The sequence below is a fragment of the Oncorhynchus mykiss genome, chromosome 25 (genome assembly GCF_057628025.1).
Source record: "Oncorhynchus mykiss isolate SJ-2025 chromosome 25, ASM5762802v1, whole genome shotgun sequence".
NCBI lineage: Eukaryota > Metazoa > Chordata > Actinopteri > Salmoniformes > Salmonidae > Oncorhynchus > Oncorhynchus mykiss.
The window spans coordinates 63,376,570-63,390,571 of NC_143046.1; the positions used below are offsets into that span (position 1 = coordinate 63,376,570).

The 14,002-nt window shown below is 41.9% G+C and overlaps 2 protein-coding genes across 2 annotated transcripts; one reads left to right on the plus strand and one right to left on the minus strand.

The window, feature by feature from the left end:
* Positions 1 to 1,189: 1,189 nt before the first annotated feature.
* On the minus strand, positions 1,190 to 3,507 carry LOC110505468 (uncharacterized). Its single transcript, XM_021584703.3, is given in 1 exon segment — positions 1,190 to 3,507. A coding segment is annotated over 1 exon segment (708 nt). The 5' UTR covers positions 3,062 to 3,507; the 3' UTR covers positions 1,190 to 2,353.
* Positions 3,508 to 9,514: 6,007 nt separating this feature from the next.
* On the plus strand, positions 9,515 to 10,736 carry LOC149972088 (uncharacterized). The gene is made up of 4 exons (XM_090219306.1): positions 9,515 to 9,536; positions 9,623 to 10,278; positions 10,401 to 10,499; positions 10,728 to 10,736. The coding sequence occupies exons 1-4, from the start codon at positions 9,515 to 9,517 to the stop codon at positions 10,734 to 10,736; spliced, it is 786 nt and encodes a 261-aa protein (XP_090075432.1).
* Positions 10,737 to 14,002: the final 3,266 nt, after the last annotated feature.

Genomic DNA, 14,002 nt, shown 5'->3' on the forward strand with positions numbered 1-14,002 from the left:
AAACACATACCTTAAAAAAGAGGACAACAGGACAGCTTTTATATTCTGCTAGATTGTCTGACTCAGGTGTGATTTTTTTTTTAGTGGTGTGGTGATGACTAGGGCCAGGTCACATGGTCAGGAAAAACAGAGCAGTGATGAAAGAGCAGCAACCAAATAATTTGTCATTTAATAGGATCTTTGTTGCAGCAACCGCCATCTCCTACGGAGTACTCCATCCTGTAAACATTCTCCCGGGTGACTGGGAGGTCAAAAGTTAACTAGCCCCTCCCCGTCCTTGTCACGGACATATTGTAGGGCCTATAGGGAAACTACTGTAGGGATATCCAGTGTGTTCTGTGCACAATTCTGTTCAAAGTACCCTGATACTGCCTGCTCTTTTACAATAGGTGTCGTCATGACAGGGTTGCAGTGCAGCACTACTCAACTGAGGCTTACATTTCACTGTGATTCTCGCCACCAGCAACAAAACCTCTCCACCACTCAGTGAAAAAAATAAGCTTTTCAAAGAGCGGTAGCTGGAAATAGTACCGGCCAGTATTGTGTAATGCATTCCTTCTTCCTTTCTGCACCGTAACTACCGAGCGCTCAATCGATACACCTCCCTCACATGCCGTTCAGTGTGTTCAGTTCAAGTAGATACATACATACAGGCTTGTTGTTTTCCCCTCTCCAGAGTTCACCAGAAGTGAGTCAGAAGCAGGAAGGAGAGAGAGAGAGAGAGAGAGATCTGACTATAAGATGTGGCAGACTGATAAACAATGGGCCATTTTTTTTATTTTTTATACCTCTGTTCACTTGCCTGCTGCAAAACTCAGATTTAATGACAGGCTCACATGAAGACATTGACAGTAAACTGACTGTCCTTTGAGCTGTCGGACTAATAATTGGCCGGAATATTACTGCTTCTCTGTTCAACTGGGTAGCTGATAAAGAGTGAACTATGTCAACAATAATCCCGTAGACTGGATAGAGATATAATATACCTGATAATCTAATGTATCATATTTTACCAGAGGATAATTAGACTAGGCGATTTGAAAACGGCTTCTATCAAACTCCAAAACATCAACACTTGACATTATTTTCCATGTATGATTTCAGATCACTCAAAATAATAGAATGTTTCATATTAAAGGGGTTATTATTAAGTTGCGCTGCATGTAAAAAAAACAACATCTAATCAAAGAAACATTTTCTAGGACGTTTATTTTCCTTGTGATTTAGACCTAAGTGACAGTCTCAATAAAAAGTATCTAATTAGACTAGAAGTTAGATCAAGGCCAAAGGATGTACACTATCTGCCCTATATACATGACCAAATACACAATACATTTACATGGTTATATGCACATATACCTGAGCTTAACTCAATAATACAGGTTCCTATATACCAGGAATCCAGATGTATCCGTGAAAGGAAATATAGAGGACACAATGCTTTGTAAATGCGTTCCTGTTGTTCAATAGCTCGGCCAATCAATGGCAATAATAAATGGCTATGCTATTGAATAAAATTGGAGGCCCATAGTTTATGCGTAATTTACATATCCTACAAACCACAGGCATATCTCCTGTACCAGTTAATAAAGCTAGAATCCTTAGGTGCTAAATTATTTGACTTATTAAGGATATATAACCATTGATTCTCGAAGAATTGAACTTCTAAGTGCCTCAGGAGCTTAGAGTTCAACTGTCGTACCCCATCAGAACCCAACATATAAGCTTGTTTTACCCCAATGTTTGTAAACAATGTAAATAGTAACAAACACTGTATAGCCTCAAAACATGGTTAAACTAGATTTTTTTTTAATATAATGAATGGTCAGTCCTTGCACCCATACCTCTGTCTATAACTTTGAGAATGGTTACATTTCTCCAGGCCCATCCCTTAGCGTTTTACCAAAACAGAGGTGGGATGCCGCTTTGTTATTGTTTCAAGTAAGGATTCTAGCTTTAAATACAGGTGTATGTCATATGTCCTTGTCCATAATATGGATATAAATAAATGACCTTGGTGGAGATGTCCAAAGGAAAGATGACGTAGGCCTACATCAATTAATGCATAGCCTAAAGTAGCCTAACAGAAAACGCATAGTGTTTTAGGGAAAAACAATATTCCTTTGAAGCAGTTTGTCTATAATTGTCAGTCATACTCATTCAGATTATTGGTATATAACATATCAATAAAATACGTGCATGAAGCCTGTGCAATTTTCGCAGCATCCCCTGTTCTTCGACATCTGTTCCACGAAGACGCCTGTCTGCAGGCAATTGTATCCGACCGCAGCATAAGTCTGTCAAACACTGGTTAGATCACTGTTTAAAGGCCTGGCCAGTCTCCTTTGTGCAATCACTGTTGGCTCGTGGCGGAGGTGCGCAGCTGAGCCTTTGAGGTTTAAGGAGCAGCATCTGCAGCTGCTTGATCCGCACTGCCAGTAGCTGGTCGGTCCGCATCCTTCTCCCCTCTCCCATGCATGGGGTTGTGTGCTCCAGTGCGCAACGGACCCCGATTGTCCCCAGTGAGCTGAGACGGTTGACTGTCTCTCCCCACAGTGTTTGGTCTATCCGCAGTTTGTGCGGCTGTGTGTCTTTGAGTAGACTCGTAGAGCCGTTTCGGTTGCGAGTGAGCACTTTCTGATAAAATACCGTCGGAGATGATGGCCGGGCTCTTGCTTCTGCCCTCCCAGTTAAATGCCTTGGTCTGAGGCTTTGCGCTTAACCTGGTGTCATTGACAGATAAAAGCTCTGTCTGTGTAGAGTTAGTGTCTAAGACGTTGATGCTTGTGGAGCTGTTTGTTGAGATGTTAGCGGAGGCTGTGACCTCCTCTGGCACCACCGGCTTTCCCGCTGGAGAGGATGCGCTCGTTGGCTTCCATATCAAGCTGTAGTAAATGGCTAGAATGATGGCTGCTAAGGACACAGACAATACATATGCGAAGACAGTGGCTAGTCTCACCCACTTTTTGTTCGTCTTCGCAGCCATCTTAGCCTTTTTGTCCCCCGTATAGGTGGCAGGTTTGCCCCTCTCCATGTTGGGCATAAAGTCCCGCTCTCTCATATTGCCCCGATTTTTCCCTCGATGCTCTACCACCCCGTCCGTCTTGAAGGTTTATTGTTATCCACAATACAAAAGAACACAGGAACCTATCCGGTCGAGAGAAGACGTAGAGCCACAGCCTTACTGTGGACCGTCCGCGCTCTTTGACTGTCTATTTTATTTCTAAATATATTTTGGGTTCATTCATTTCATCCTAGAAGGCACTGCGGTTTGTCTCAGAAACCCAGTGCAGCATTGCGTTTCATCATGGACGGATGAGGCAAGCAGCTCAGGGGCTCTTGTGATTTTCAGCATCCGCCAGCAGAATCCCAGACAACTAATGTTTATTCCAACAATATTTCCTAAGGAATCAGCAGTAAAGGATTCGATGTAATTTATTAAAACGATTAAGTGAGACCATACGGTAGGCCTACACAACTGTCTGTACGGTTGCCTACAACAAACGAAGTGAATGGCTCAGCTAAAAATACTTAAGGGTGTGGGGGGGGGGGGGGGGGGGGGGGGGGGGGTTGAAGGTTCTTAAAGTGCCAGCAGCTATGCAGCGGGCTGGATTAACTAATTAAACGTCACTAAACGCACAGCTCATCCCAAAACTACTTGAGTAAATACATATATTTATGCGCATGGTTTAACTGTCCAGAGCGAGTGCCTATGTTTACATATTGACGTCAACGTGGAACTGATGACTAGGAATTTATAGCTTGTGATGATCTAGAGACCACTACTGAAGGCTCAAATTGACACATTTAGCAGTCCCAACGCTTGCTGCAGGATTTCAACCCATTATGATTTCAGCACCTTGGACAGTGGCCAGTAGCTGATAATTACGCGATAGTAGTTGATCCTAAATTGGCAGAGTAGTCGGACATTGCGTGAAAAATATTTCATATAGCATATGTGAATTAAATACAAACCTTTTATTTAAACATAATTGATTTACGGATTGAGTCAATAGCTTGAAAGGTCAGCTGTTTAAACAAATATGTTAGCGTCTGCGAATCATGGCAGCTCATGGGATCATCTGGGATTATATACTTACTGTATATGTTCTTAGATTAACAAACAGGTTCACATATCTTCTGAGAATGCCATTTCTAAATAATGTCTTAAGAGTAAGAATGTAGGTTAATCTCAGACCTCTGGGAGCCCATCAAATAATTGAGTGCACACGAGCGTGTGTGCCGTTTGCGTGCGCGTGTTGATATGGGATAGCCAGTGGTATTCAAACTTTTTCAGCGAGGACCCCATTTTTTCCTCCAGAACTTCTGGCGACCCCATTTCCCCTCCAAGAATTTCATGCTGACCCCACAATTCCCCAAATCTAATGACACAACCATAACATCGTAAAATGTGGATTTTTACATGAACAAATAACCACAATGAAAAGAAACCAATATAAACATTTACTCAATAAATTTTTATTTGTCAAATGATCTGTTTCAAAAACGTTGTGTATTGTCCCATACAATAATCTGTACTGGTAATTTAATAATTATTTTTATTGCTATTTTGGGGGGGCTACCCCACTACAGTTCCCCCGCAACCCCACTATGGGTCGCGACCCTGACTGTCAATACCACTGCTCTTCTTGGCTGTAGTTCATCTGTGCCCAGCGTGTGGTCAGGCAACACATTACACACGTTCTCACCCAGCTAGCACAGTGGATCTGGGCGGATTCCGGCTGAGAGTCGGGGCACTCGGCTGAGAGTCAGACTTGACCGACGTCATGTGGCCCGAGTCTGGGCCGTATTAGGCAGTATTACTTTTGGCTAGGATGCAGGTATTGAGTTCGGGACGATTCCGGTGACAGTTATCTGGCCCAAATGTATTACTTGGGTCTCGGGCCGATTGGGGATACTCTCTGGCAGATGATTACACTGGCTGCTTAATATAATTCACTTTTCATTTTTATTTATTTTTCCATATTTTCTCATTGTTTCTGTGATTAAAAAATACAATTAACATTTCAATGACATTCTTTAAGAGTCCTGTTTAAGTTGTATTTTAGTATTTCGGTACTTTGTGCAAGGCAATTGATTAGCATTAAAGACTTTGTGAATGGAGCCTCCGGAGTGGCGCAGCGGCGCAGCTGACACGATCACCAGGTGTAGAGTGTTTCCTCCGACAAAACATTTATTTTTTGGTAGATGCGTATATTTATATATATATTATATATATTATAATATATTTATATATTGCGCATATATTTGTATGCATAAAATGTATTTGTGTATAATGTGTATACATTTATTTACATTTGCATCAGGCCGATTCTGGGAAGTCATTCATTTTGATTCCGGGCCGAGTCCGAAACCCGATTCTGTCCCGATTCAATCAGTTCCAGCCCCCCGGAAAAGGGCCGCTTCTGGGCCGATTCCTCATTGCTAGCTGGGCAGGTGACTGGGGGCTTGACTGACTTATTTGGCTGCCAGATTTAGATGAAGAGTGAGAAATATGAGTGATCAAAAACAGTTTTTCCATTTGATCCTGTTCCATCCATTGATAGGCTACATTACATTTGTATTTTGAATTTATTATGGATCCCCAATAGCAGCTACTCTTTCTGTGGTCTGGCAAAATTAAGGCAGACATTACAATACATTCATAACAGATTTCACAACACACTAAGTGTATGCCCTCAGGCCCCTACTCCACTACCACATATCTGCAACACAAAATCCATGTGTACGTGTGTGTATAGTGTGTATGTTATCATGTGTGTATCCGTCTGCGCTTATGTTTGTGTTGCTTCACAGTCCTCGCTGTTCCATAAGGTATTTGTATCAGTTGTTTTTATCTCATTCTACTGCTTGCATCAGTTAGTCATTTGGTATTTGGTATTTTATTAGGATCCCCATTAGCTGTTGCAAAAAGCAGCAGGTACTCTTCCAGGGGTCCACACAAAACATGAAACATGACATAGACAAGAACAGCTCAAGGACAGAACTACATAAAAAAATGTAAAGGCACATGTAGCCTACATATCAATACATACACACAAACTATCTAGGTCAAATAGGGAAGAGGCGTTGTGCCGTGAGGTGTTGCTTTATCTGTTTTTTGAAACCAGATTTGCTGTTTATTTGAGCAATATGAGATGGAAGGAAGTTCCATGCAATAAGGGCTCTATATAATACTGTATGCTTTCTTGAATTTGTTCTGGATTTGGGGACTGTGAAAAGACCCCTGGTGGCATGTCTGGTGGGGTATGTGTGTGTGTCAGAGCTGTGTGTAAGTTGACTATGCAAACAATTTGGAATTTCCAACACAATGTTGCTTATAAAAATAAGTGATGCAGTCAGTCTCTCCTCAACTCTTAGACAAAATGTGCCACTCTGATCTGGGCCAGCTGCATCTTAATTAGGTCTTTCCTTGCAGCACTGGACCACACAACTGGACAATAATAAATATTAGACTAAACTAGATTCTACAGAACTTGCTTTATTACGGACAGACCTCTCTTTATTACGGACAGACCTCTCCCCATCTTTACTTCCATTGAATCTATATGTTTTGGCCATGACAGTTTATAATCTAAGGTAACGCCAAGTAATTTAGTCTCCTCAATTTGTTCAACAGCCACACCATTCATTATCTGATTCAGCTGAGGTCTAGAACTTAAGGAATGATTTGTACCAAATACAATGCTAATAGTTTTAGAGATGTTCTGAACCTGTTTATTACTGGCCACCCATTCCAAAACAGACTGCAACTCTTTGTTAAGGATTTCAGTGACATCATTAGCTGTGGTTGCTGATGGGTATATGGTTGAATTATCAGCATACATGGACACACATGCTTTGTTTAATGCCAGCAGCAGGTCATTGGTAAAAATAGAAAGAGAGGGCCTAGAGAGCTGCCCTGCGGTACACCACACTTTACATGTTTGACATTAGAGAAGCTTCCATTAAAGAAAACCATTTGAGTTATATTAGTTCTATTAGATTGATAGCTCTGAAAAGCTATAACACATGTTTTTTCAACAACAGGTTATGTTCAGTCATGGCTCTACATAGTACTGTGCGCCTACCATATTCTGTTCTGGACTTGGGGACTGTTAAGAGACCTCTGATGGCATGTGTTGTGGGGTATGCATGGGTGTCTGCTGTGTGCTAGTCATTTAAACAGACAGCTCGGTGCTTTCAACATGTCGTTACCTCTCACAAATACAAGTAGTGATGAAGTCAATCTCTCCTCAACTTTGAGCCAGGAGAGTTTGACATGCATATTATTAATGTTTACTCTCTGTGTGCATCCACGGGCCAGCCGTGCTGCCCTCTTCTGAGCAAATTGTAACGCTCGTCGGAAGAAGTGGACCAAGGTGCAGCGTGGTAATTGTTCATACTTTATTTCAACTGAACACTAAACAAAACAACAAAAAATAACGTCACGTTCTGAAGGCTACACAGAGCTAACAAAAACCAACATCCCACAACCTCAGGTGGCAAAACAGGTTGCCTAAGTATGATTCCCAATCAGAGACAACGATAGACAGCTGTACCTGATTGAGAACCATACCCGGCCAAAACATAGAAACACAAAACCTAGAAATAAAGAACATAGAATGCCCACCCAAATCACACCCTGACCAAACCAAAATAGAGACATAAAAAGCTCTGAGGTCAGGACGTGACACAAATTGCACATTTTTTCCCCCTCTTTGCGGCACCTGACCACACGACTGAACAGTAGTCCAGGTGCAACAAAACTATAGGCTGTAGGACCTGCCTTGTTGATAGTGCTGTTAAGAAGGTAGAGCAGCGCTTCATTATGGACAGACTTCTCCCCATCTTAGCTAATGTTGTATCAATATGTGTTGACCATGCCAGTTTACAATCCGGGTTACTCCAAGCAGTTTAGTCACCTCAAGTTGCTCAATTTCCACATTATGTATTACAACATTTGGTTGAGGTTTAGGGTTTAGTGAATGATTTGTCCCAATCACAATGCTTTTAGTTTTTTAAATATTTAGAACTGACTTATTCCTTGACACCCATTCTGAAACTAACTGCAGCTCTCTGTTTCAGTCGCTGTAGTAGCTGATGTGTATAGGGGCGGCCTGTAACCTAGTGGGCAGCAGGTAGCTTAGTGGTTAGAGCGTTGGACCAGTAACCGAAAGGTTGCTAGATCGAATCCCCGAGCTAACAAGGTAAAAATCTGTTGTTCTGCCCCTGAACAAGGCAGTTAACACACTGTAAATAAGAATTTGTTCTTATCTGACTTGCCTAGTTAAATAAAGGTAAAAATAGTGTTGAGTCATCCGCATGCATAGACACACTAACTTTACTCAAAGCCAGTGGCTTGTCGTTAGTAAAGATAGAAACAAGTAAGGGACAGCTGCCCTGGGGAATTCCTGATTCTACCTGGATTATGTTGGAGAGGCTTCCATTAAAGAACACCCTCTGTGTTCTGTTAGACAGGTAACTCTTTATCCGTAATATAGCAGGAGGTGTAAAGCCGTAACACATATCACATTTGTCCAGCAGCAGACTATCGATCGATAATGTCAAAAGCAGCACTTAACTCTAAAAAAACAGCCTCCACAATCTTTTTTCTCATCAATTTCTCTCTCAACCCTTAGTCATTTGTGTAAGTGCTGTGCTTGTTGAATGTCCTTCCCTATAAGTGTGCTGAAAGTCTGTTGTCAATTTGTTTACACAATTTTTTCCAAAACTTTACTAAAGGTTGGTAACAGGCTGATTGGTCGGCTATTTGAGCCAGTAAAGATTTGGCTTTAATATTCCTAGATAGTGGAATGACTTTTGATTCCCTCCAGGCCTGAGGGCACACACTTTCTAGTAGGCTTACATTTAAGATATGGCAAATAGGAGTGGCGATATCATCTGCTATTATCCTCTGTAATTTTCCATCTGTCACGCCCTGACCTTAGAGAGCGGTTTTATTTCTCTATTTGGTTATGTCAGGGTGTGATGTGGGGTGGGCATTCTATGTTTTGTTTTCTATGTTTCTTTATTTCTATGTTTTGGCCGGGTATGGTTCTCAATCAGGGACAGCTGTCTATCGTGATCTCTGATTGGGAATCATACTTAGGTTTCCCTTTTTCCCTCCTTTCAGTGTGGGTAGTTATCTTTGTTAGTGGCACAATAGCACTGTAAGCTTCACGGTTGTTTCTTCGGTTCTTGTTTTGTTGGCGGCATTCTAAATAAAAAGGAAAATGTACGCTCACCACGCTGCACCTTGGTCCACTTCCTTCGACAGCCGTGACAGAAGTACCCACCACCAAAGGACCAGGAGGCCCGGGAGAAGAGAGAAGGCCCGGGAGAAGAGAGAATGGAATACATATTGGACATGGGAGGAGGTTATGGCAGGGGACATGACCCTGCCATGGAAACAGGCTGAAGTAGCGAGGGAGGAATGACTTCGCTACCAGGAGTCACGGCAACGGAGCAGGCATGAGAGGCAGCCCCCACATAATTTTTTTGGGGGTGGCACATGGGTAGTCTGGCTGAGTCAGGTTGGAGACCTGAGCCAATTCCCCGTGCTTACCGTGGCCAGCGTCGTACTGGTCAGGCACCGCGTTAGAGTGCACGGTGTCTCCAGTGCGCGTTCATAGTCCGGTGCGCTACCTTCTCTACGGCCCCGGATATCCTGCGCCAGCTCTGTGCACTGTGTCTCCGGTGCATCTGCACAGCCTAGTGCGTCCTGTGCCTGCGTCCCGCACGTGCCGGGCTAAAGTAACCATCCAACCAGGACTGGTTGTGCAGGCTCTACGCTCGAGACCTCCAGTGCGCCTCCACAGCCTACTGTATCCTGTGCCCGCTCCCAGAACCAGGCCTTCTGTATGTCTTCCCAGCCTGGTGAACCTGGTGAGTCCTGAAGTGATGATCCATGGCATGAAGACTCCAGTGATGATCCATGGCAAGAAGCCTCCTGTGATGATCCATGGCACGAAGCCTCCAGTGATGATCCATGGCAAGACGCCTCCAGTGATGATCCATAGCACGAAGCCTCCAGTGATGATCCATGGCAAGAAGCATCCAGTGATAATCCATGGCATGAAGCTTCCAGTGATGATCCATGGCACGAAGCCTCCAGTGATGATCCATGGCACGAAGCCTCCAGTGATGATCCATGGCACGAAGCCTCCAGTGATGATCCATGGCATGAAGCTTCCAGTGATGATCCATGGCACGAAGCCTCCAGTGATGATCTACGGCAAGAAGCCTCCAGTGATGATCCATGGCAAGAAGTCTCCAGTGATGATCTACGGCAAGAAGCCTCCAGTGATGATCCATGGCACGAAGCCTCCAGTGATGATCCATGGCACGAAGCCTCCAGTGAGGAGTCATGGCACGAAGCCTCCAACGACGGCCTCTAGTCCGGAGCCCCCAGTGACGGCGCCCAGTCCGGGGCCCGCAGCGACAGCGCCCAGTCTGGGGCCCACCGCGAGGGTCCCCACACCAGAGGCGCCACCAAAGTGGGGTGAGCCAGAGGAGGAGCGGGGTCTACGTCCCACACCAGAGCCGCCACCACGGATAGTTGCTCACCCGGACCCTCCCTTATAGGTTCAGGTTTTGCGGCCAGAGTCCGCACCTTTGGGTGGGGGGGTTACTGTCACGCCCTGACCTTAGAGACCCGTTTTATTTCTCTATTTGGTTAGGTGTGATGTGGGGTGGGCATTCTGTTTTGTTTTCCCTCCTTTCAGTGTGGGTAGTTATCTTTGCTAGTAACACTATAGCCCTGTAAACTTCATGGTTGTTTCTTGTTTTGTTGGCGACATTTTAAATAAAAAAGAAAATTTAAGCTCACCACAATGCACCATGGTCCACTTCCATCGATGGCGGTGACACCATCCAAATTGTTAGATCCCTGTGGCTCGTCATTGTTGATAGACAACAATACTTTTTTCACCTCTACCACACTCACTTTATGGAATTCAAAAGTACAATTCTTGTCTTTCAAAATTTGGTCAGCTATACTTGGATGTTTAGTGTCAGCGTTTGTGGCTGGCATGTCATGCCTAAGTTTGCTAATTTGCCAATGAAAAAATCATTAAAGTAGTTGGCAGTATCAGTCGGTTTTGTAATGAATGAGCCATCTGATTCAATGAATGATGGCGCAGAGTTGGCCTTTTTTCCCAAAATGTAATTTAAGGTGCTCCAAAGCTTTTAACTATCATTCTTTATGTAATTTATCTTTGTTTCATAGTATTGTTTCTTCTTTTTATTCAGTTTAGTCACATAATTTCTCAATTTGCAGTATGTTTGTCAATCGGTTGTGCAGCCAGACTTATTTGCCATTCCTTTTGCCTCATCCCTCTCAACCATACAATTTTTAAATTCCTCATCAATCCACAGGGATTTAACAGTTTTCAGTTATTTTCTTAATGGGTGCGTGCTTGTTAGTAACTGGGATAAGCAATTTCCTAAATGTGTGAAGTGCAGTGTCTGGTTGCGCCTCATTACACACCACAAATATTCTTTACATCATCAACATATGAATCACTATAAAACTTCTTCTATGACCTCTTAAACACTATATTAGGCCCAGCCTTAGGAACTTTCCTAGATTTGGCTACTATATTATGATCACTACATCCTGTGGATTTGGATAATGCTTTAGAGCAGATTTCTGCAGCATTAGTAAAGATGTGGTCAATACATGTGGATGATTTCATTCCTGAGCTGTTTAAATACCCTGGTAGGTTGACTGATAACCTGAACCAGGTTGCAGGCACTGGTTACAGTTTGAAGCTTTTTATTGAGTGGGCAGCTTGACAAAAGCCAGTCAATATTTAAATCACCCATAAAATATACCTCTCTGTTGATATCACATACATTATCAAGCATTTCACACATGTTATCCAGATACTGACTGTTAACACTTGGTGGTCTGTAGCAGCTTCCCACAAGAACGGGTGTTTAGGTGAGGCATATGAACCTGTACTCATATTACATCAACAGTATTTAACATGAGATCCTCTCTAATCTTGACAGGAATGTGGTTCTGAATATAAACAGCAACACCTCCACCACTAGCATTCGTGTCTTTTCTGTAAATGTTATAACCTTCTATTGCTACCACTGTATCATCAAAGGTATTGTCTAAGTGAGTTTCAGAGATAGTCAGAATATGAATGTCCTTTGTTACTGGCAAGTTATTAATTGCATGAACCTTCTTTGTTAAGCTACATATGTTAACGTAGGCTATTTTGAGCACTTTTCTGGTATGCTTGTTTGTTTTCATTGCTTTACTGGGAAGCTTAGCAGAAGTAGATATTCTCATGTTGTTTATGCTAGTGCAGGGTGAGTTGCATCCAGTGGTCTTCCTACTAGAGCACACCTCCTCAGTGCTCACAGCATAAATCTGGTTCATAGGCACATGATTGCTGCATACAATAGCTGTAGGATCAGCAGAGGCATTCAGGGCAGTTAAAGGGACATACATTAGATTAATTACATGTCGTCTACCAATGCCCCTGCTATAATGTACATTTGCCAAAGCATTATGATGACTCTGTGACACAATGGTAGGGGGTAACTGAGCTGGGCTTGGGTCATGAATCACATACAGGTACTTTCGACTTAGAAACTCTACAGTGTAAATGCTGGATACGGTATGTTGTACGCGTAAATGCTGGATACGGTATGTTGTATGCTTTTATTGCTGCCTTGGAAATATTGCCATACATCAAGTTTCCCCTTCAAAAGTGTGAATGATGTGCTATTTGATCTAATATAATGTTCTATTTGTTCTAATATAATGTTCTATTTGTTCTAATATAATGTTCTATTTGTTCTAATATAATGTTCTATTTGATCTAATATAATGTTCTATTTGTTCTAATATAATGTTCTATTTGTTCTAATATAATGTTCTATTTGTTCTAATATAATGTTCTATTTGTTCTAATATAATGTTCTATTTGTTCTAATATAATGTTCTATTTGTTCTAATATAATGTTCTATTTGTTCTAATATAATGTTCTATTTGTTCTAATATAATGTTCTATTTGTTCTAATATAATGTTCTATTTGATCTAATATAATGTTCTATTTGTTCTAATATAATGTTCTATTTGTTCTAATATAATGTTCTATTTGTTCTAATATAATGTTCTATTTGTTCTAATATAATGTTCTATTTGTTCTAATATAATGTTCTATTTGTTCTAATATAATGTTCTATTTGATCTAATGTAGGACATTATTATTAGGCCTACCACAAACACTCCTGTCCTTATGTAACTTGGGTCCTCCTATCCCTATGCAATTGTCCTAAAGTATTGCTCTCAAGTGGATATTTGCATATTACACAAATTACAGGGAACAGTCAGAAGCAGAAGCAATGAATCAGCATTAATCAGTGCCCTCTCTGCCACCTCTGGCCATCTAACATGATACAGTACATTTCATTTCTCTACACCACATTATTAAAAGTAAATTAAAATCAATATACCATTAGATCAGTAATCCATCACAGATAGAACAAGCATCCTGGCAATTGTCTCTCAATATTGTACAGTATGCAGTCTACATTTGGGAACTGATTGTTATGTCCAGCAGCATGCTGTGATTGTGTTGTAAAATATGTGTCTGGAGAAGAGGAAAAACATTAACAGACTAAATTAAAGCTCAGGTCCATGGAAGTTCAGTCATTATTTGCCAGTGGCAAGGGGATGATCAAAATAAATTAGATTTGTAAACAGAATACTAATTCATATCATCATCAAACATTTTGTGCATTCAGTGTCACACTATTTAAGTTAGATTTTCTGACAACCCTTTCACCAAGTCAAATAATGTCATTTTTATTGCTGGGCTCATTTGCAATGCATATTTGTTGGGGTGCCTCCTCCCTTGTCATCCCTACCTGTGTCTGACTGTAGCTACAGTACATCTCTCCAAGGGCACAGTGAGAGTACAGGTAGGGTTGATCAGTCACTGGTCAGCTTCATGGTGTAGAGGGGTCACCTCCAC